Consider the following 23,668-nt stretch of genomic DNA (forward strand, 5'->3'; position numbering starts at 1 on the left):
TGGACTGCGCTTTCCCCTGGCGTGGCGGGCGCGGGAGAGCTGGGTGGCGACTGGGCCGGGCCGCTCGCACCGACGTCCGCTCGCCCAGCTCCGCCCTGGTTGCGCGGGTCGTGGGTTCGAGCTCGCGTGGGACTCGGTGATGCCCGCCCTCATCTCTCGACTTGCGCTGCACACTTCGAGTTCCATGAAGGCTAGGGCGCGTCCTCTCTCACTTACTCGTTGAGAGGCAGGAGCCAACAGTTGGCTCTTCTTCAAACTCGGAGGGCCCCAAAGGCTCACTAAACGCCAAAGACCCGGCAGGGGTCTGTATACACGCCTCCGGAGTCGGACCCCAAATCCCGGCTGGTTCTTTACTGTCAATGCTGTCATCGTTCCGCGCTGGAGCCTTTTGGTCCTTCAGCTCCTCCAACTTTTGAAGCAGTGGAGCTGGGGGATAATTTAGGCTCCAATTTCCAAGTGACCTCTGGGTCCACCTTGATTCAGTCTTCGGCTTGGCTCCTCCTCTAAGTACTTTACAGCCCGGACACCCCCCCACCCCCACCCCGGTACCCCCCCACCCCCCAGCGGGGGATTTTTGTGTCGAACCCGCAGACGAAGAGTTCTTGGCACTCACTCTCGCTGGCCACGATCAGATTACTTTTCACAGACTGGAGCTGGTTGGGAGGTAGGGGTATATTTACTTTTAATCCTTTTGTGTGTTTAGTTCACCTTGTGTGATTGGGTGTGGAGAGCGGGGGAGGGGGGCTTTCCAAACGGAGTGAAATTCCCATTCCATGGGTATTACCATGCCCTGCGGTTGGGAGTTCTTAAAGTTTAGCAAGTCTGCAAATAACTACAGAACACAATAGAGTCCCCCTCCCTTCCTCTCTCTCTTGCTCTCTCTCTCTCTCTCTCTCTCTCTTTTTTTTTTTTTTCTTTTCCTGCTTCCAAACGCCTTCTTGGAGGCTGAAGCTGGGCAGGTCTCCAAAGGTGCAGCAGCCACAACAATCCCGCAGTTCAAAGTGAGGCAGCAGTTGCACAACTTCTAGCAACTCTCTTAGCCGGCTGCTAATGAGCTGAAAGCCAGGAACCTCTGGAGGAGGTGAAGAGGAAACTTTCAATCCTCTTCCTTTCACCGAGAAATCCGGATACCCACCCCCCACCCCCTTCTCCAGATAACTTTGAGATAAGACCCTTTCTCTTCGCTGGCCTGGTGGACCATGGCTCCCTTTGGAAGAAACTTGCTAAAGACTCGGCATAAAAACAAGTAAAGTGCAGCGTGTGTGTGTGTGTGTGTGTGTGTGTGTGTGTGTGTGTGTGTCGGGGTGGAGGGCGGGTTAGGGGGCTTCTGTGTGAAAGTAGGTGTTTTGTTGCAATTAGATTCTGATGAAAATTGCTACGAGGGCGAAAAGCCCTAGGGAATGAAGTTCTGTATTTATATTCAGCTGGCCAGGCTATTATTCAACCTCAAGGATCATTTATATATATATATTATATATATATATAATATATATATACACACACATACATCTCATATATATGTATTATTTTGATTCTCTTTCCCCCTTTAGCCAGTCCTGGTTCCACAGCTACCATCACCAAAATTTCTTTGTGTTGCCTTGCGTATTTGAGTGTAGTGGGAAGTTTCATTTTGGTCCGGATGAAATTTTAGCATATCATAGGAAGGGTTAAAATTTTGATGAAGATATAACTAGAATTTATTAGCTACTAATTAGAATGAAAAACACAGCTGCGGATACAATCCGGAAACAATGCTTTGGCTCCCCTTAGAGTAGGGGCATTCCTGAAACCTGGAAAGTTTCCCAAAGTGAAAATACTCTGTAGAAACTTTTTGTGAACTGATGTTTCAAATATCTTTGAGAGCTTTAGGTGCTTTTAGGGTTTTAGGCACCAAAGGAGGATTCAAGCAGCTCTCCTTAATCTGTATTGCTACAATTTTACTTTGTTTTGATTTTTTTTTTTTTTTTTGCTATTCCAAGCCTGCAGTGCCCTTAGTGTAAATGTATAAATAAATGTTTTTCTTTTTCTCTCTCCCTCTATTACTGTCTCTCTCTCTCTCACACACACACAGATTTTTCTTGAGCCAGTATGTGTGTTTCAGTCTTACTAAATATTTTATTAACACCCCAAATGTTACATTTATATGCTAAAACAATGTGAGGATAATTTTAGACCTGGGCTTTACTGTTAGTATATTTATTTTGACATAAGGGCTTTTCCATAACTCTTCTCTCCATCATGCTTGTTAGTACTTGTCATAATTTACTCGGGGTAAATTTAAAAGCATACAATTACGTGGTAGGAAATGACACAATTATTTTAAAGTGTCTGCTTCATAATTTATGATGATATAATTTTAAAGTAAATCTTCACATTTTGTGCTTAAATGTCTACTTGAAAAATTCTGGTTTTAATTTGTTCTAAATGTATTCATGATTGAGTTCATTAAGTTTGCTTAAGAAAGGAAAACAACAATAATCAGTACTATGAAACTTTCTAAACCAGTTTTATTTGCTAATAATTTGGTAATATACCACATATATGACATTTCTGGCAGTTAGTGGAACTATATGTTAAAATAAAGAAATATGTCTTGATTCTTTAAAAAAAGTTAGTGATGGTTACTAAAAATAGGCTTGTAATTTAGTGGTATCAATGCATTAAAATCAGTTTGGTGTCAGTGCATTAAAAAATAATTCCAAAAGCCTTCCCCTGCCAATAGAAAAGCCTTACTACTTTTTAAATGATTACACAGTAGCATTATTTCTGAAGTATGTTTGTAAGAATGCCATCAAAATATATAAAAATTAGTTGGGGAAAGTTCATGGTCTTGCTCATCCTTCTAAATACACCCTTATAGTTCAGGATTGTTTTGTGTTTGTGTGTTCTTGTTTTTTATTTTGATTATTATTAAGTCTAGAATTCTGTCATTTGTGTGCCAAATAAATAACTGTGTGTGCATCCCTGTGAGTTTCCCTCACGGAAGTACATGTCCACTTAACGTTATCTCATTTTTGCCACTGTTTCGTCTACCCATAAAACTGGCTTTCATTCAGGGCGGTGAGTATCCAGTTTTTAATATAACATTTTCTATGCAAAATTATGAAAAAATGGAAAGAAATAACAAAAAATGAGGAGTTTAAAAGTATTTCAAGTTCTTCTGAGAAAACAGAATGGTGTTCCCAATGGCGATGCTTTATTAGGAATGTGTTTTGATGGAAGTGGTAATAGTGAGGATATATGTAAGTCGCTCTAATAATTGAGTGCTTCCCTTTATAAATTCGTATTTTCCCATTCTTAAGAATTTGTAAGCCACAGCAGTGGTCAGAAAGATAAAAATATGAGTGTCTTAAACTAAGCAGTCCATAAGCCACGTGTTATGTTGAAATAGAAGTAACGTGTATTTATTTTTCAGTGTCCAGTAATTACCGTAGATGAGGTATTTTTGTTTTGTTCTGCTTTGTTTTTGTACCTTCTCAAAGGCGAAACTACGCATGAAACTTAGTGACATGATTAAGTCTGTCCCTTTTGTTTTTCTGGTTCCATAATGATTTAAATAATCTTACTTGGGCATACTGAAACTAAGTATCTTTCCTTAAATGACAAGTGATTCATCCTTTGATAGTAAATGTGATTAATGATAAAACATTTATCTGATAACAGCTAAGGCATTCCTCAAATATATAAAATTCCTCGTAGAATGCAAAGAAAGAATTTGAGCAATGCTTTTGTATATCTTGTGATATATAATTTATACAAGTAAAAGAGCTGCTTGAACATAATTGCATCTTTATAAGCAGGAAAAAATATAGATTACTAGAAGGAATCTTAGGAATTTGGGATCATAAAGTTTTGACAAAGTTTGTTTATTGAACTTTTCTGCATCTATTCTCTTTCTGTCTTTTCGAAGTATGAGGCATAAAATCTTTTAGAAAATGCAAGTTGTAAAGCTTAGAGAGAGCAGTGCCATATCTGTCTAGTCACCATTGAGTTTTTATGCCTAGGACAGTGCCTGGCATCTTCTGGACCCATGATACAGTTATTTTCATAATTTGTAAATTAAATTATAAAAACATAGTTACTATTTTATTCTCTGTTCATCTTCTGAGCTTGATTGGTATTGTATAGAAGCGAATGCTTCATAAAGGATTGGTTTACATTTGATCTAATCTAAAACCCAAGGAAACAGACAAATAATTTTATGGAATTGGACACCAAGTTAATCCTACCCCACTACATGATCTTTTCTAAATTTTAAGAAGCATTTAAATTTTAAAAATGGGGCAATAACCTTTGGGGAATTTGAGAATAATGCATGGTCACAAATGATGGTATTCTGGCACACAAACTTTGTATGCTTTTCAATTTCTAACTTTCATAGAAATAAAAGAAATGGAGCCAATCTTAGATCCTTTATATTTGTAATCAGAATTAATCTTTTAATTGTAGTAACAATGCCACAAATACTTCATCAGAAGGAAGAATTTAATTTTGCAGTTATGGTAAAAGTTGCTGGCAAGATGGATGTTTTCTCTGAAATTAGAAGTATAGTGATTTGTGAAATGGAAAATTATCATGTACTATTTTGTCTAACCTTAAATAAACACTTAAAATATTCCTGAAAACAAATTGAGAAATGCATAGTATTTGAGTACATACATCTTCTTAGTTCCCAGGAGTTTCTGAAAGAGATTTCCCCTGATGATACTTGGTAACTTAAGTAGTTATTAGTTGGCAGGAGATAGCCCATTAGGAACAATGACTGGAATGCTTTATCCCTGGCCAAAAAAATACCAAGAGCACTGAAGGCAGTGAAATTGAGCTCTAGGTTAAAACTTGAATTGTTATTCAAATGACTAAAGTCAACTTAAAAATCCACTATATAAGAGGTTGTATTATGTACTCTATCAATTCATGAAACATGTCAAGGTGAAAGGTTCTTAAATGGACTTTTTGAAAAAAAAATTTAAAGTTTGTAGCTGGTTAACAATTTTATTTACAGAACATCTTTATTACCTGGACTGCATAACTTAGAAAGCTTTGATGTTATTTGATTGGTGTATGGTTCCAGGAGATCTGATAATAGCTCTAAAAATTTACAAAAATGTGGCTCTCTTCTTTTAATTTTAGTTCTGAAAATAGAATAAAGTTGAATTGAAGAATAAAGTGAATGTATTTACCTCTCCCAGAAGTATGTGGATACCAGTCCTTGATAGGGAATCTCTTTGACTCTAGCATATTGGCTTTCTAAAATGAGGCAATATGTTATCTGTACTATGTATATGTGAAAGAAACAAGTTCAACATGCGTCTGTGCTCTAATGTTCTTTAATGTCTGTTTGCTTAGGAGTTTTTAAAGACATCTTTTTGGCAAAACAAAACACATAAAACATTTTTTTTTTAAGATTTTTAAAATTTATTTGACAGGGGTGGGGGAGAGAGAAAGAGTGCACATGAGCAGGGGCAGAGGGAGAGGGAGAAGCAGGTTCCCCGCTGAGCAAGGAGCCCTATTTGGAAATCCATCCCAGGACCCTGGGATCATGACTTGATCCCTGACACTTAATGACTGAACCACCCAGGCATCCCTAACATTTCCTTTTAAACAAATAGATTCCATTCCTGTGTAACCTGTTATAATTCTACACCTTCTAGAGGAAGTTTGTATATTTGTTGATTATCATTTAAGAAAACTTACGGTCACCCAAGGGCAAAGTAATTATGTCATGTAAATGGAATAGAATCATGGATACATGGATACGTGCTCAGCATTGGCAGTGAGAAGCAAGATATTTCAAGAATAAGAATGATCAATGGGTATTAAATGTGCTGAGAAACAAGGAAAGTTATCCTCAAAGGCTTATATCTGCAGGCTAGAATGGCCTCTGTTTTTATAAATAAAGTGACTTAAGATATCTATAAAAAAATTCTCATTTGTAGACTCAGTGAGAGCAGGGATCTTACCTATCTTGTTCCTTTCTAGGTATTCAGTGAGAGTTGGTTCTCAGATATTTGTTGATTGAATAAATGAATTAAGCATATACTCTTCAAATACATCTGGTCCCCATAGAGTACTTGGATCGGAGTACATCAGTACGTGTGTGTTGAGTGGATGCATAGTTAACCTAAGGAATGAATCCATAAGTTCAAGGTTGACCTCTCGTTATTCCTGCTCTTAGGCTCAACGCCTGGCTTTCAAATGGTGAAGGGCCATATCTGACAGACTTTCCTGAGCTTCTGCTAGAAAATAAACAAAGAAACAGTGTAACTTATCTCAAAGACATGCTCTTACTTCCCTTTAGTTCGTTGAGTGCAACCATGTATATCAATGAGGTTTGCCTGAGGATGCTGAGTGGCTACTATAGATCCCACTGCTAAGTGTGGAGAATCTCCCCCTTCTTTTGGGATAAGATGGAAATAGGGTTAGGAAATATTGTTTTCTTATATGATATGAGGATTTGTTCGCCTTCTATAGGATAATCATAGTTCATGAGACGAAGGAAAATTCTAGAAAGAGGCAGAAAAATATCTTGGTTAAGAATTTCAGCAGACATTGGGTTCTTTCTCAGATATGCCATTATTAATTGTGGGGCGTGGGGCAAATATTTAATCTTTTTACTAAAACAACAACACCACCAATAATAGCAGCATGCAAGGGAAAATCCAAGTTTGACCATTAGAGGAGGGTTGCTCTTTAATACACAATTATGAATAAAAGTATTACTAAGGTTGTTCTGGGGAAGACAGCTGTGCAAATGAGGCAACCCTTATGCTTAAGCTTCATGAGCTTCAGGGTAAATCCAGCTCTATTAACACTTCTTTTAACACCTTGTGGCACTAAATCCAAGTGATTTACATAATACTTAAAGTAATGCTGTGAAGAAGGTACTATTATTTCCCCTATTTTACATTTGAAGCAGTGCAAGAATTAATAAGTGTCAGAGACAGGATTTGAACCCATGCACTTAATCATTATTCTGCATGGCTTGTTTAGGACTGACTTTTCTCATCTCTAAAATAGAGTTAATCCTAAATCGTCAAGTATGAGATTAACTCTGGTTATATTTAAAAGACTGCACAGTACTAGGAGGATAGTAATAAAAGCTCAATAAATATTCACCCCTTGTTCAGGCCTGTAGGACTGAAATGCTATAAAGTATATCTAAGTTTTTAATATTTAAACATGGTATGAAATTTTGGCCTTGGAAATCTCAACTCAGAACTTCTATATTACCACTGATCTCTTTTCCTCTGTAGACAGAAAGAGGTATATTATAAATTACTGAATATGATTAGAATGAGTCTATCAGTGTTGTACAAAACTATCTTTGGATCTTGATGAAGTATTTGAATTCTGACAGCTTTTAGGTTTAATCTTTATTCCTCTTTTGAGCCAAACTGTGAGATCATTAATGATTTGGCAATGTGTAGCATACCGTAATTTATGGGATTTCCTTATGTGTCTTTCAGGAGCTTTGATAAAAAGAAAGAATGCATAATTTAAATATTTAGTTTTATCTTTGTCTAATAAAATGAGAGATTGAATTAAATTTTTAAAATTAAAAAAAATTAAACATTTTATTTGAGAGAGAGAATGTGCTAGAGAAAGAGGGAGTGGGGTGGGGAGGGAGAGGTAGACTCCCCTGCTGAGCAGGAAGCCCAAGGCAACATGGGGGTTTGATCCCAGGACTCTGGGATCCTGACCTGAGCCAACAGCAGATGCCTAGTCCACTAAACAACCTGGGTACCCCTGAATTAGATTTTTAAGCTCCCTTTAATTTCTAAAGTTCTATGATTCTAAAATACCCTCTGCAGAGTAGAGTTTAATTCTCTTATCTTGCTTGTTTACCTTTTGAAGATAACTTTTAAAAATAGAATTAAAAGATAGATTTTTTTTTTTTTAGTGTATAATTTTATTTTACCTAAAACAAGATGGCACATAACTTCTACCACAAAAGGTAGCATTATGGTAAAAATCAAATGTGTTTATTTTCACTTATTAAAAGGTGTGTTTAGTTTATAAATTATAATATCTAGGAATTACTGAGTGTTTGCTATTTGCTAAGTACAATTTTAAGTTTAATAATATGAATATATGAATGTTATGAGTAGCTATCTTTTTATTTTAGTTCTTTAAGACTGGTAGTCTATGTATTTGGTATCGTACCAGACATGCAAAGACACAACCTCATTCCTAAGAGATTAAACTAATTGAGAGAACAGCACTGTAGTTAAATATCTCAAGCATGAACTTTCTTTTAAATCACTCTTGCATGGGAAACTGTCTTTGACAGGGTAGGTAAAATCACAGTCTTTATGATGCAATTAAGAAGATGAGAATGTACTCTCTTGCAGTGAAAAAGGCTGTTCCTTTGTACAGTAGGTGCTCAATAAATGGTTTTGATTACCTCTAAGTAGAAGTACATAACAGAGGAGTACATGGAGGTAAAGAAAAATAAAAGGAGCATCATCATAATTAGATAGCATTTATTATTAAACTCCCACAGTTAGGTGACAGGCTTGGACAAGAGTAGGGAACACAATAAGATGTATAAAAAGATGTAGGAGGGGGTTGAATCACACAATGGTAAGACTGACTAAGATAGGATAATCAAAAGATAAGGATCAAGAAGCAGACAGAAATACGGTCAGTTTGGCTAGAATCCATAATGTCGATTGGATTGTTTAAAAAAAAAAAAAAAGAATTTTACAGTTGAGGAAGTATACAGAAAAGATTTTAAGAATGTGTTTATATAGCAGCATTAGACTTACAGTCAACTACGTTGACTGTTTTTCCTTCTAATAATCATATTAGATTGGTCAGTTTATCAGTTCATAAAACTGAGTTATTCTATTTGTGGACATTTTTAATTTTAGTTTTAGTTATGCAGATAATGGTCCAACTTCAGCAAGTTTTTATGCTCACTAATTAGGGTATATAATTGATAGGAGTTTTGTGGCTGAGACTTCTGGATATACTTGCACAGTATATACTTGTTTTCAACCAATGACTAGCATGTTTTATAGCTACCTTTAGTTACTCCAAGGCTCCTCTTTTACTCTGATGTTTTTCAGAGTAAAATTCCTCTTGGAATTCCCTGCAGTTATGGTTAACTGAGGGTACTGAAGATCCAGTAGGAGAGCATTAGTTTGGGGAGACCACAGTCTTTCATAGTAGAGCCTGAGGATACCTATTTTTAGATCCGCACATAAGGACCTTAACATTTGCCTAGAAGCCATGAGGGATGCTATTGAAAAACCATGAGGGTTTCTATGGATAGACATAGAATAACTGCAATCTCATATGAAGACAGGAGTTGTACACCATTAGGAAAAGTACCTGTAAGGCTATATTGGACTTTTGAGATTCCATCTTTTTTAATGATGTGGGACGTTAGACACTTTTAGCAGAAGACTACAAAGTATTAGCCTTGGTTTCTTGACCTCCTGTTCTCCTCTAATAGTGAAATCCCAAGAATTTCTCTCTAGAACTATTAATAATAGGCATGAAACTTAGACTAAATTACTTTTTTAAAAAATGTTGATCATCATTAGTGGTTCTACCTTTAACGAGGAGAACTTGATGTGATCAGGTTCCAAGATTAAGTGAACTGTCTGCTTGTGCTGTGTTAACACTGTCCACAGTCCAAGCATACTACAATACCGCTGACTTACCTGCCCAAGCTTCTAAAAACAAAACATTCATCGACTATCCCACTTTGCCAGATTTGGCATCTACTTATTTATATTTGCCTTGTGCTGACTCCAGATGATGGTTATTTGATGATTTTTTAAAATTCAGACGTATAAATGAACCACACATTTTGCAGGGGGCAGGATGATGAAAGATTAGAGATGAACCAGATATGGATCATGCTTTTAAGGGATTTGCTGATTAGGAGACACACAGACATACATAAATAACTAAAATATAAGGCAGGCATTTATAAAGTATCAATAAAATGCATGTATTCAACAATAAATATTATTTACCTTGTAATAAGGGCCACACATTATTTTAGGTGCTGGGGATGAAATAGTGAGGAAGGTAGTCAAGATCTCTGCTCTCACGGAGCTGCTAGTGCCGGCGAGGACAGGCAGGCAGACAATAAACAAACAGTAAATGAACAAGATGTCAGATAGTGATTATTGTTAAAAAGTCACTATGGAGGTAGAATTGATAGGAACTGAAAAATGAGTGGATGAGGCAGTAAAGGATATCAGGATGAAAAACAAAGGATCAATAATAACTCTAATTTGGGGTCTGAGTAACTGGGAACATAGTTGTGTCATCAGGAACAACAGAAAGAATGGCAAAGGTCATTTTGGGGAGGGAAAAACATGGGGTGAGGAGTGAAAAATGTAAGGTCTAATTTGTATGTTTCCAAATATTCCACCTCCAAACACCTGGTGTTTGGACACACTGCACCTGAGATGGGACGGTGAAAGCGGCCTTTCATCCAGCCTACTCTGATACCTTCTGACATCCCTATGTGACTGATTAATATAGAGTGTACAGCACCTGGAACAGGGCTTTAAAGACAAAAGACTCGTTTCCCAGTCAGGGCCTTCAGGCTGACTAATCTTATGTTAAACCCACTCAATCTCCATGAACCATTGAGCATCCTTTTAGTGATCCCTTAATCATTACCTTTGGTCCAAATGACTTTCAAGCATGGCCATCACTTCCAGGGATTGTAAATTTCTCCTATTTGAAGATTACATGATTTTTACTTTCTTATCCTCTAGAGAGTCATACATAGAATTATGTGGATATGGGAGTTTTAAATAATGTGGTTAGATAATAAAATCTAAATTTTTGGTGCAGGTACATCATCTAGGTCAGGAGTCGGCAAACATTTTGTGAAAGGGTCACGTAATCAGTGTTTTAGGTTTCTTGGAGCATAATGCCACTATCTCAACTACTCAACTTTGTCGATGGGAGTATAAGAACAACCGTGGACAATGCATAATTAAATGGGCATGACTGTATTCCAATAGAACTTTCCTTACAAAAATGGATGGTGGGACAGTTGTAACTACTAGGTGCTAGTTGACTGAAAAATTCTCTTTGTATACTTCTCCAAAACCTACTTCCAGTTCCATGCTGCAAAAAATAAAAGAAACATTTGCCATCTACTGTGGCAGGCACTTAGGCTTCAAAAATGAAAGATTCAATCCAGGACCTGACTGGGAAACTAGAAAAAAGGAGGGTAGAAAATACTATTACTGAATGTGTCAAGAAAGGGCACCCGTTTCCATCTGGGGTGGAGAGAAGGGGGTTATTCGGAGAAGGTAAGGGAATTTGCCTAACCGAAGGGACATTTAAAGAAGAGTAAGAGAGAATAGGGGAAAAGGGTAATTCAGGCAAGGAAGCAAGTTACAGAATGGCACAGAATGAAAACAAAACTGGCAGATGCAGTTCAATCCAGTCTAGAAACCCAAAGCATGTCAGAGATCAAAGTCAGGGATAACCTGTTGGGTTCATATTAACATTCATACTAAGGAGTGTTTGGCTATGATTTGGGGAATCAGATCATGGAAGGAATCCTGGGAGTAGACAGGAAAGAGAAAACAGGAGAGAAAGAGAGAGAGGGAAAGGAAGAGACAGAGAGGAGAGAGGGGCAGAGAGAGAGAGAGAGAAATTTTAAAAAGACTTGGAAACCATTTAAAGACTTTAATCAAGGAAGGTATACGGGCAGATTTGCAGTTTAAAAAGGACAGCCTGGCAATGTCATGGAACACAAGTGTAATGTGGGCAAAAGTTTATAATAAAACAATATTCAATAGCTTACTACAGTAATCTGTAGTGAAACTGAGAGTTGAGAGAATGAGTAAGACAGATTTACTGACTAAAGGGGGATGACATAGAGAAAAGAATCTAGGAAGATCCTAGTTTTCAAGCTTGTGAGAAAGGATGGGGGACAGCGATCACATTCAATAACATGAGGAATCAGGGGATGGAATAGTTTGGATTATGAGAGAAAAGGATGATGAATTAGTTTTGATCAGTCAAATTTGAGGTTCCTGTGAATTATACAATGTAAATATGAAGTAAACATGCAAGAAAGGAGCTTGTGAATACGGGTCTAGAGTTCAAGGGCAAATATATATAGATTTGGGAATATCAGCATACAATGGGCTGATAAAGTTGTGGACAATATTAGAGTCACCCATAAAATGTGTTTAATGAGACAAGAAATGAGTCACAGGAAACTGGGGGAGGCCATTTATAGCAGTATCAGTACTTATTTGTATCATTTGTATCAGTCTTATTGCATAATAAAACATCCTAAAAATTAGTGGCTGAAAACAACTTGTTATTTGTCTTCTTTTTTATTTTTATATTTGTTATTTTTAAATTTTTATTTGTTTGTTTGCTTGTTTGTTTTGATTCTGCAGGTGAACTGGGGGTGGTTCTTCTGCTGGTTTCACCTAGGCTGTTTCAATGAGAGCAGGTTGGTTGGGGTCTAGGTTCAGATGGGATGACTGAGATGGCTGGGTTTCTCTCTCCATATGGTCTTTTATCTCAGGCTTTTTCATCAAGCAGCAGTACCAGGATGGCATTCCTGGAGGAAAACAGAAGCTATAAGACTTCTTGAGGCCGGGACTTGAGAACTTTCATATGTGGTTTTCACCATATGCTAAGCAAGTCCCAAGATTTATTCCAGGGGAGGAAATGGATTCCATCTCTTGATGGAAGGAGCTGCAAAAGATTCTAGCCACCCTGCAGGACACATATGCAAAGGAAGCAAGTCCCATCATGCAGGATCTGTGAAGGAGAAGCTAGAAGGGTAAAGCAAGAAGCTTAGAGGGTGAAATCCAGGAGTCAAGGCATGAGTTGCTGCAAGAATGGAAAGGAAAATGGGGAAAACAATGTTACAAAGAGGTCAAGTCGAATCCATTCCAAAATGGCGGCTAAGTTTGGGAGTTCTGAGATCTCTAAAAAGCCTGAGAAGACATGTGTCTTTTAGGGGTGGGGGGTAGGTGGGTGGGGGCGGGAAGTCACTTTATGGTAGATTATTGTTACTGAAAAGAGAATAAATAATGAAAGAAAGTGAGCATGGATTGCTATTTGAGTTTGTGGATGAAAGAGAGTTGATGCAGTATGTGGTCATAATAATTGTAGATAAAACATGACAGGATAGTGGGAAGGACCAGAGGAAAAGGTAGAGGATAAAAAGAGTTTAAGAAGGGATACATTTTGAAGCAAAGTTCTAGAGGAGGTGGAGGCAGTGAGATTCAGAGCATATGAAAAAGCTTAAAGTTTGGGGAAGGGAGATGGACATATGATGCTTTTGGCATGGATGACCAGTTTTTCTCTTATCCAAGGTATTTTCAAGTAAGTCCCTTTTTTTTTTTTTTTAACAAAATGGCATGGCAGGCCCTCGTATATTCTTGTTGCTAAAGTTATAAATTTTTTGTTGCTCTTTAGGTAATTTATTTGCAACTAAGGTGAACAGCTGATTATTTCACCTTCCATTTGGAAGTCACATTTTATTCTAGATTTTGTTCAGAAAGTGGAAATCAGGGATAAAAGAGCTCATCTTATGTTTTCAGCTATCCTACTGGGTAATGCAAATTCTTAATTTTTCTAGTGCCATTCGAATATGCCAGCATATTTCAGAATACATTTAGAGAGGGAAGAGTAGGTGGCTGCAGGCAGATACAAGGTAAAAAAATCACCAATATTAGGGAATATCTTCCACTAAGTAGGTAAAACCAGTTATGGACTGAGCTGCCCACAGGAAAACTCACGCTAATAGCTGGCAAAACTACAATTGTCATTAAACTAAATATTCAGACTAGGTAACTTTCCTTTAATAAATATATGTATGTTTAGTTGTTATAAAATATTTCTCTAAAAAGTACAAATCAACAAGGAAACTGTAGGTATTTGCCAGGCACAGGTAACACTGGGAAATGAGCAGAAGAATTTCCAATGAGATTAGGTATTTGCTCAGCATTTCATCTGGTAAATACTACATGTTAAATATTTACATTTTGATTAAATCAATTTCCAGAATCTGAATTACAAGCTTAGTTTACTTAACCCCCAGTTGTCTCCAATACACATTCTTTACACATTCCTTTCCCTTTTCTCAGTTTATGGGACTTATGTACTGTAGCTACCCTGCAATTATGTTATGTACAGGGTTTTTCTTACCCTGCATTCCTGGCTTACTTCCTAGAAAATTGAACTGGCATTAGTAGAACATAAAACTAGTGATTTCTATGTGTGTGTGTGTGTAAATCCTTAATCTTCGGTGCCTCAGTTTTCTAATCTATAAAATGGGTTTAACAACAGGATATATCTGGTCAGGTTGTGATGGAAACGAACTGAGTTAATGTATATAAAGCATTTAGAACAATGGCAGGCACATACTAAGCATTCAACAAAGTGAGCTACTATCCAGTGTACCTCTTCACACACACACACTTCACTATGTTTTAAATATCTGTCCTTCAATTACCAGGTCCACACATAATCATGTGAAGTCACAATTTGAAGGGGTCTCCTTTACAGACAAAATCTGAAGTATTTTTACTATATATTAATTTTTAAGTAAACTCTGCCCCCAAAGTAGGACTCAAACTCACAATCCCAATATCAGGAGTCACATGCTGTATCCAGTAAGCCAGCCATGGGCCCCTACAGACAATATCTAAATCAGTATGTTGCCCCAAATTAAATCTCTTGAGGTTCTTTTATTTAATCAGACTTTCTACAAAGAGTTATATGACTGGAGAATGAATTGAAGACTTTGAGGTCAATTACAATGTTTTTATTATTATTTATTAAATATGACTTAGTTTTTTTTTTTATTTTGAGGTATTTTATAACATATTTGTTCAGAGTTTATCTCATGAATTTCAGTAATGTTTAAATGGTCTTGAAATTTTAGAATCTCCCTTTCTAAGTGTAGCTTTTCTCCTTCCAAGGTGTATGACAAATTCCTGAACATAATTATCTTCTATATCTTTTTATCCTCAGCATCTATTCATATTTGCTAAAACTACAGTTTCTTTAATTATTGTTGAATCAAGTTATAAAGCTCATATACTGTAATTCTAAATGGACAATTTATTTGGAAGATAACTAACTTGGAATGGATTCAGTTAATTTGCATAGAACTTTTTGTTTTTTTAATACATTTAAGTTTTATCCTACCCAATTTTTCTGTTTTATCCAACCCATTTTCAGTTTGTGTTTGGGTCATTCCTTTTTGTTACAAAGCTTCCCATTCATATACAAAATATAATTTTTTCTCCTATATAATAATGACGAGGCTAATTTATTAGCTAACTTATTTATAGTTGTATTGTGATAATTTTGATTATTGGGAAAAGATGCTATTAAATTTGGAAGTATGGTATTTTTGTTTGAAAATAGCTGTAATGTGTGATTTAAATGTTCAGCATCCAAAATGATTATTTATGGCATCCCCAGCATTTTAAATTTTATAATTGACATAGAGTTGGATCTGTGAACTCAAATATTAGTTTATAACCTTGGGTATAAAACTTAAATTGGTAAACTTGTTTTTTATCATCATCCATTTTTATTCTTTAATGACTTACATGCTTTTATTCAAAGAAATGTGCATTTCTGGGGCGCCTGAGTGACTCAGTTGTTAAGTGGCTGCCTTCAGCTCAGGTCATGATCCCAGGGTTTTGGAATTGAGCCCGCATCAGGGTCCCTGCTCTCCCTCTCCCACTTCCCCTGCTTGTGTTCCCTCTTTCACTGTGTCTCCCTGTCAAATAAGTAAATAAAATCTTAAGGAAAAAAAAAAAGAAATGTGAATTTCTATAAGGTATTGTCAGAGCTGAGCATGAGATAATATACTGAAATCAAATTTCTTTTCTTATTATTGTCTTGTAGCTCTCATTACCATTCATCATTTCTGAAACTTGCATTGTTGGGTTATTCTATCTCCCAATATTATGTACTGATATGTTTTTAATATGAGTGCCACATATAGTGAGCTATACATTGAAGGTTCTATTTGACTGGATGTCATACCCTATGAGGGTTATTACTTATTTGGGCAAGATGTTTTAAGAAAGAGCAGGCTGAGAATGGTTTTCACAACTTCAAACCTATTTTTTCTATAAATATATATATATATATATATATATATATTATGAGACATTAAATTCTGCTTTCTACTGGATCAGAATCTGTGCAAGAACTAAGGTTTTTTTCCCCTATGTATTGCTATTTTGTATATCATTTATCAGAATACAGGACACAAAAATGAATTCTATATGTATTCATACTGTATCAATTCTAGTTGTGTTCCTTGCTACAACATTGAATTGCATAGTGACATCAGAATCAAATCAACTTTAATCTTTTGAGGCATATAAATGTGTTTTGAGGTTTAATAAATAACTCGAAGGGAGCAAATTGTATTATGAGTTAAAATACTAAGGAGACAGTTCTCATTTCCCTATAGAATGAGAAGTTTGACTAAAAAGCACTTATTTACTCAACTTCATGGAAAAAAAATACTATGACAATATCATAACTTGGCTAAAGGTCAGTAAAATGTAGAATACTCATAACCCTTGGTGTGTATTCAGCAATCAGCACAAATAACTGGATTTGTAAATACAGTGTCATCTGCCATTTCACTTGAATAATGGTGACTTCTGGACAGTTTTCAAACCCAAGGTGTCTTCTAAATAATCCAAACAAGGTAGTGTTATATTCAGTGTAGTTTTATGACTAAGGTAATTTTACAGACTATTTTTTACTTCTCTAGGCTTATTTTACATGCCTACAATGCCCCCAGCCTTGCCTGGGTGCTACAGATGCTTTCCCTCATTTCCCACTGCTGTTTCTAGGAATTTCCCTTTCATCCTGTAAAGACTGTAGGTCTTGTCCTCTACTTCCCCCAAACTCTGGGTCCTTTCCTAATTCTGGTCTTTGTCCCTCCTGTCAGGGCAGAATAGACGGTAAAGTAGTGGGAGAAAAACACAATGAAAACCCCTTCTGCAGACTCCCATTCCCCCCTAAACACCGCTGACCCTGCCCTGGTCTCCTGACTATTTCTGTCATGTCATAGATATTCAAATACAATTTCTTAATGAAGGAGAAAGATTTATTAGTCTATGAATGAAAGTTTTTTTCCTAAACTATAATTAACCCTGTTCTGAGTGTTTGTGTTTCTAAATGCAAGTATCAGCATTCCTTAGGACCAGTTCTGGGATTAACAGAGGGAAATCCAGTTGGGCAAGATTAATAATAAACATAAAGCAGGCTGTAGAGTGAAAGGAGGAAAAAAAGTTGCATTTTGGCAGTAGAATGCCAACTTTCGAGATTGGAAATGTCTCCCTTGTTTATTATTTTTGTTTTCATAATTTTTGTATTAGATTCTCCAGAAGATACAAGGAAAAAGAGTAAAGGTGAAGTTGTAACATTGATTTTGTTGTAAATCTGGAAGAGGATTCTTCTGTTGCACCACTGTTGACATTTGTAGCTATAAGCTTTTGCTACCAAGAAACTATTCTGTGCACTGCAGAACATTTATGTTCCCTCAACCCACTAGATGCTGATGGTACCCCTGAACTCTAATGTAAAAATAAAAAATGTCTCCGTGCATTGTCAAATGTCTCCTGGGGGAGGGTGGCAGAATCACCCCTGGTAGAGAACCACTGGTTTAGAAGGAGAGACTCTCGGGGCACCTGGGTGGCTCAGTGGGTTAAGCCGCTGCCTTCGGCTCAGGTCACGATCTCATGATCTCAGGGTCCTGGGATCGAGTTCCGCATCGGGCTCTCTGCTCAGCAGGGAGCCTGCTTCCTCCTCCTCTCTCTCTCTCTGCCTGCCTCTCTGCCTACTTGTGATCTCTCTCTCTCTGTTAAATAAATAAATAAATAATCTTAAAAAAAAAATGGAGAGACTCTCCAGTTTAAAAAATAGGTAATAATAATAAGAAGGAAACAGAGAACAGTCTTTGAGCAATGGACCAGGACTCAGATATGCCCTCAGAGCTCCACAGTTCTTCATCTTTCAATCCATCACAATGTTGGCACAGGGGCCACCAATAGTTTGGACCTGGAAAGGTTTAACTATTAATTTCTAAGCATGGAATATGGTTCCCAAGAGACTTAAGCAATAAAAGCATTTCACTTTGAGTCACTCCTATACATACTGGCTAGATTGTGCCCATATCCAATTTTCGGGGCTGACCTCTGAAATAGTTGTAGTAGAGGTTCTGTGGAAAATGCATTCACATGTTCAAATTATTTTCTATAAATATCTATAGATTGCATTCTAGTGTTTGTATAGTAGGTTTTAGAAGCTATCTTATAATGTAGTTCTTAATTAATTAGTTTATCATTTTAATTACTCTCATTATTTTGAAAGTTTGCCTGCAGGGTGCCTGAGTGTCTTAGTCCATTAAATTTCTGCCTTCAGTTGGGGTCATGATCCCAGGGTCCTGGGATTGAGTCCTACATCAGGCTCCCTGCTCAAAGGGAAGTCTGTTTTTCCCTCTCTCTCTCCCCACTGCCTGTGCTTCGTCTTTATCTCCCACTCTTTCTCAAATAAATAAACACATAAATAAAAAAATAATAAGTAAAATAATTAAAAAAACAAAAAAGTAGGCTTCCATATAATATATTAGTCCTAATAAGTTTTATATGTCAAATTTCAATTAAACTTTAATGTCTAGTATATGCTAGGAATAGATGTTACTCTTTAATTTATTCCCTGTGCCCTAACTTCAATGCTCTTTTCCTCCAGGCAACTGAATAAAGATGGCCAAAGTTTATCCATTTATCTTCATTTTTCTCTGCTTTCACAATAAGTTTTTTTTTAATAAGTATGTTTTCAGAGATCTTCGGTTTGACATTGTAATATCTTAGTAAATACTTTTTTTTTATCTCAAAACTCCCAGATTTAGATAGTTAATTTATTCTCTGATGATTTGTCCATATTTATTGAAGAAATATTTGAGTGTATGAACATTGCATTTGTAATTATAAGCCAACTCAACTTAATTCTGTGTAATTGTTTTTGTGTTATTAAAATTAATTATCAATGGAGAAATATTTTTAATTTCTTGGTTGACTATAGAGTGAATGCAAGAAGCCTAATATTGGGGTGCCTGTGTGGCTCAGTGGGTTGAACCTCTGCCTTCAGCTCGGGTCATGATCTCAGTGTCCTGGGATCGAGTCCCACATCTGACTCTCTGATCAGCAGGGAGCCTGCTTCTGCCTCTCTCTCTGCCTACTTCTAATTTCTCTCTCTCTGTCAAATAAATAAAATCTTTAAAATATATATATTATTAAAAAAAAGAAGCCCAATATTTAATTTTATTATTTCAGAGTGAATATGGAAAAGTACCCATAAGTAAGATTAATAGATGTTGTTGAAGAGCTTTATTTAGCATATGAATCTTAATTTTCTGATGATATTCCGACCAAGGTGAACACCAAATAATGAATAGCTATAGAATTTTATATATATATATATATACACACACACATATATGTGTGTGTATATATATGCACACATATTTGTGTGTGTGTGTGTATGTATATATATATATTAAGTGTAATGAACCTCAGTAGCACACATTTTAAACAAAATCAGAGGGTTATAAATCAGAGAAAGACTAAAGGTTTTCTTGGCTCCTCTGTGATCCCATGATTATATTAATGATGTTTTAAAAATGTCTCTTATTGGAGGGCCTGGGTGGCTCATTTGGTTAAGCATCTGCCTCTGGCTCAGGTCTTGATCCCAGGGTTCCGAGATCCAGCCCTGCATGGGGCTCCCTGCTCAGTGAGGAGCCTGCTTCTCTCTCTCCCTCTGCCAGTCCCCTGCTTGTGTGCTCCTGGTCTCTCTCTGTCAAATAAATAAATAAAATTTAAAAAAAAATAAAATAAATAAAATAAAATGTCTCTTATTAGTCAAACAGTTATGTTATTATTGAAAGTGCCTATGCAAAAAATTGACGAGTTAAAACAGGTGAAAAAGTATTGTGAAACGTGTTAGAAAGTATTTGTAAAATAATGTTAACTACTATACAAGGTCAATAAGATTACTGAGTGAGCACACTAAAAACACTACACCCCTCTCTGTATTAAATAATAATAACAGTAATTTTGTTAGTGTTAATAACCTATATTTACCCAGTACATTTTTCACAATTCTCAAAGCTCTTTTAATTATTCTGTTATTTGATATTTGTAGCAACCTTATGAAAATGTAAGTCAGATTTTGCAGTATTGCAGTGAAGGGCACAGAGGGTTGGAAAATGAATGAAGATAGAAACTCAATTGGGGCCATACTACAAAATAAATACAGTTTCGAATTCAAAGCCTGCTTAAAAAGTAGAATTTAAACATGAATCTTTTACTAGGCATGGAAGATTTATTATGGAAATTCGTTAGTCATTTCTTTTAAATATATTCAATCAAGGGGTAGAACTTCTGAAAATTACCTGGTTTGGATGATGGTTGTAAAAATTCCTCAAAATATTTAGGGATAACTGACTCAGAAAATATAAAAATGCTTAAGGTAGACTCAAAAAAAAATATTTGGAACCAGTCAGACTGTGATGTTATTATTAAGGAACTAATTTTCTCATACATAATGTAGAAATAACAGTATCTTTGGATTGTGCTTAATGACCACTAGGGTTACATTATCCACATGAGCTGAAAAAGTAGCAGATATCTGTAGGAGGCCACAGTAGACAAGCACTTGATCCTTCCCAAACAAAACAGGTCCCAGTTGGAGTAGGGGCATGGAAGTATTGGGGAATTGGCATGTACGTCATCATTATTATTCTATGTAGGTTACCAAAGGATTTCCGGATCTCTGCTTCTCAGTCTTCACTACAGTGTAGTGCTGAAGAGGGTGTAGATCATATGTCATCCTTTCTTACAGACCCAGAACTAATATTTCCGAAAAATGGAACAGGATATAGGGACTACTCTAAGAAAATAACAGTAAGGTGTTGTTACATATACATAAATGAGAGTTTTGTCAGCCAACACAGGTGCCCAGACCTGTCAGAAATCCTTTGGTACTGCATCAGAGTAAGAACAAGATTAATAAGGAAAAGGCAGAGAAGGCAATGCATTCTTATGGACTTTTTCCCATAACTGGCCATTGGGAAAAGTCCTCTCTTGACCTATTGGTGTTCTAATGAGACATTAGAGTTCCATTCCTATCAAAGGCAAATTTATATAACAATGTTCCTCTTAAAAGAGTAGTGTATTTTATGACTTTTTTTTTTTCCAATTGAATCCAAAGGAGAGGTGCCCTGCTAGCTCAGTCAGTAGGGCATGTGACTCTTGATCTTGGGGTTGTAAGTTCTGAGACCCATGTTGGGTGTAGAGATTACTTTTTAAAAAATCTTAAAAAGAAAATCATTGAACTCACAAACTTGTTTTTACAATAAAATGGTTAGCACTGCGCTATGGAGCCTGCTTTCCTCCTTGGGTTTATATCCTCAATGCACCACCAACAGTGTGACCTTAGGTGAATCATTAAAAACCCCTGTGCTTTAGTTTCTTATCTATAAAATGGTGATAATATTATTACCTGCATTACAGAATTGTGAGGATTAAATGACTGATATACGCAGGAGCTTGAAACAGTTTTATTTGTTAAATGTTTTATGACTGATGGTTATTATCTTTGGGGCTACTTATTTTTGGTAGGAATTTTTTTAACGTTTAATCACGAATACTAAAAAATAGTACAAAATAAAGATGTCCTGTGTTCTTAGTTTTAATGTAATAGCTATTGGCATGATCTTATAAAGTTGATAACTGCAAAAATTGCTCAGTTTTGTTATTTTTACCATTATTTATAAAAAGTGCATATTGAAATGGCTATAATTTAACGTACAGTAAGTGCATGCTTTATGGTTTACTTCTTTTCAAATTATGCAATTTGGTAGGTAAACTTGTAACTGCATAAAGCAAAAAAAAGTTTGTTATCAAAACAGATGAAAGTAACGATTAATTTAGAGGTAATTTGTGCTGTACAGCCATAACACAAACAGTAGTTAGTATCAGTTACTTTGAGTACTTACTGGTTTCTGCTTAGAATGTATTTGTGTACTATTTCTCTACTAACTGAAATATAAAAATAATTCTGTTGCCCTAAATTCTACCTACATTTTTGCTGCTTAGAATTGTTAAATGATGAGTTTAAATATTATCAAATACCACATTATTCAATGCTGGGTCATTAAAGGTTAAAGTGAACTATCATAACCCCATAGGATTTTTTGAATAATCATTTATAAAATGTTGGTACAGTTGGATATATCAGTTGGATAATTTTATTGGGTCCTCTTTGTTATTTGGTGTCACTAATTTGTCCTTTCACTGTTAGTAGTCACTTTATGACCTCAGGGAAGTCAATAACTAAGGTGTAATAATTAGTCATTTAAAATAAAGATAGTCTTGTAGGATTAATCACTTTTGGTACTAAAAGATAAACACTACAATTCTAAGTGTTAAAAGATTCTAGAAGCTAGGGGAAATTTCTTCCATATATGCTTCTTGTATGAGTTCATGTACTTCGAAGGTGCTACATAAATAAACTTTCACAACAAGCCAATTACGACTTGAAAATCTTGTCTCCATAAATCATATTGGATTATAATTCACTTTATATCACTTCTTTCTTAACATTCTTTTAAAGAGGTATTATGAAAGACGGTCAATTTGACTTACACTCATGATGGAAATATGATCGTAAAAATTCTCTACAGAGTATAGCCCAGAAACCACAGAACTTCCTTGTTTCTTTTACTACCTTTATGGCTTTTTTTCTGCAGAAAACTGATTTTTTTCCCATCCTTCTCTGCTACAAAGGAAATTACGATCAAGTCTTTACTTGTATATATGTCCTAACTCTGACCACTTCCTAATACCTCTGCTGCTAAAACCCTAGTCCGGGCAGTTCCCCTCTCTTTCTTAGATCTTTGTACTAGGCTTTCACCTAAGCCTTCCTTCCTCTGCTTTTGCCCTTTTTTTTTTTTTTTTTTTTAAGTTTATTCCATGAAACAAGCCAGATATACTTAAAGCATAAATTTGATCATAAATCTCTTCTGCTTAAACCTTTCTCATGGCTTCTCACTAAAACTGGAACAAAATCCAAATGCCTTATCATGGGATATGCATTTCTGCTAGATCTCATCGCCTACCCTTTGACCTTTCCCTCCCTCTAGCAACAACCCCCAACTCTACTATCCTCAAGCCTCCAACTACCCTCGCATTCTCTCTGTCTCTAGAACATGCCTCATGACCCTTGCCCTTCCGTTCACTCTTAGAATTCTTCTCTTGGGTCTCTGATGGCCTTCTCAAAATTTATGCCTCTATTCAAAGGTCATCTTCTTAGAGGAAGTCTTTCCTGAACACTGTGAGTAAAACAGACTTCTCTTTCTTCTGTCCCTTCATCTTGTTTAATTTTCTGTTTAGTATTTACCACTACCTGCCATTATAATAATTACACATTTATATCTGTCTTGTCTTCTCCTTTGTGTCCTGTGGTGCCTTTGGTAGCTTCAGAAATGTCTAACATATGGTAGGCATGTAATAAACATTTGTTGAATGAAAGTATGACTGTTTTCAGTAATGGCCTATTTTTACTTCTATGACTCCAATATTACCCCACCATTCCTACCTATGCTTCCATG

General features: G+C 36.1%; 1 protein-coding gene across 1 annotated transcript in view; it reads left to right on the forward strand.

The window, feature by feature from the left end:
- Positions 1–633: 633 nt before the first annotated feature.
- The window catches only part of RASSF9 (Ras association domain family member 9), a 28,237-nt gene continuing 5,202 nt past the window's right edge, over positions 634–23,668 (forward strand). Inside the window, exon 1 of the mRNA XM_044227903.1 lies at positions 634–1,246. Within this exon, the coding sequence (XP_044083838.1) occupies positions 1,200–1,246 (47 nt within the window). The 5' untranslated portion in view covers positions 634–1,199. The remainder of the gene's footprint in view (positions 1,247–23,668) is intronic.

The sequence above is a fragment of the Neovison vison genome, chromosome 12, assembly GCF_020171115.1.
Source record: "Neovison vison isolate M4711 chromosome 12, ASM_NN_V1, whole genome shotgun sequence".
Classification (NCBI taxonomy): domain Eukaryota; kingdom Metazoa; phylum Chordata; class Mammalia; order Carnivora; family Mustelidae; genus Neogale; species Neogale vison.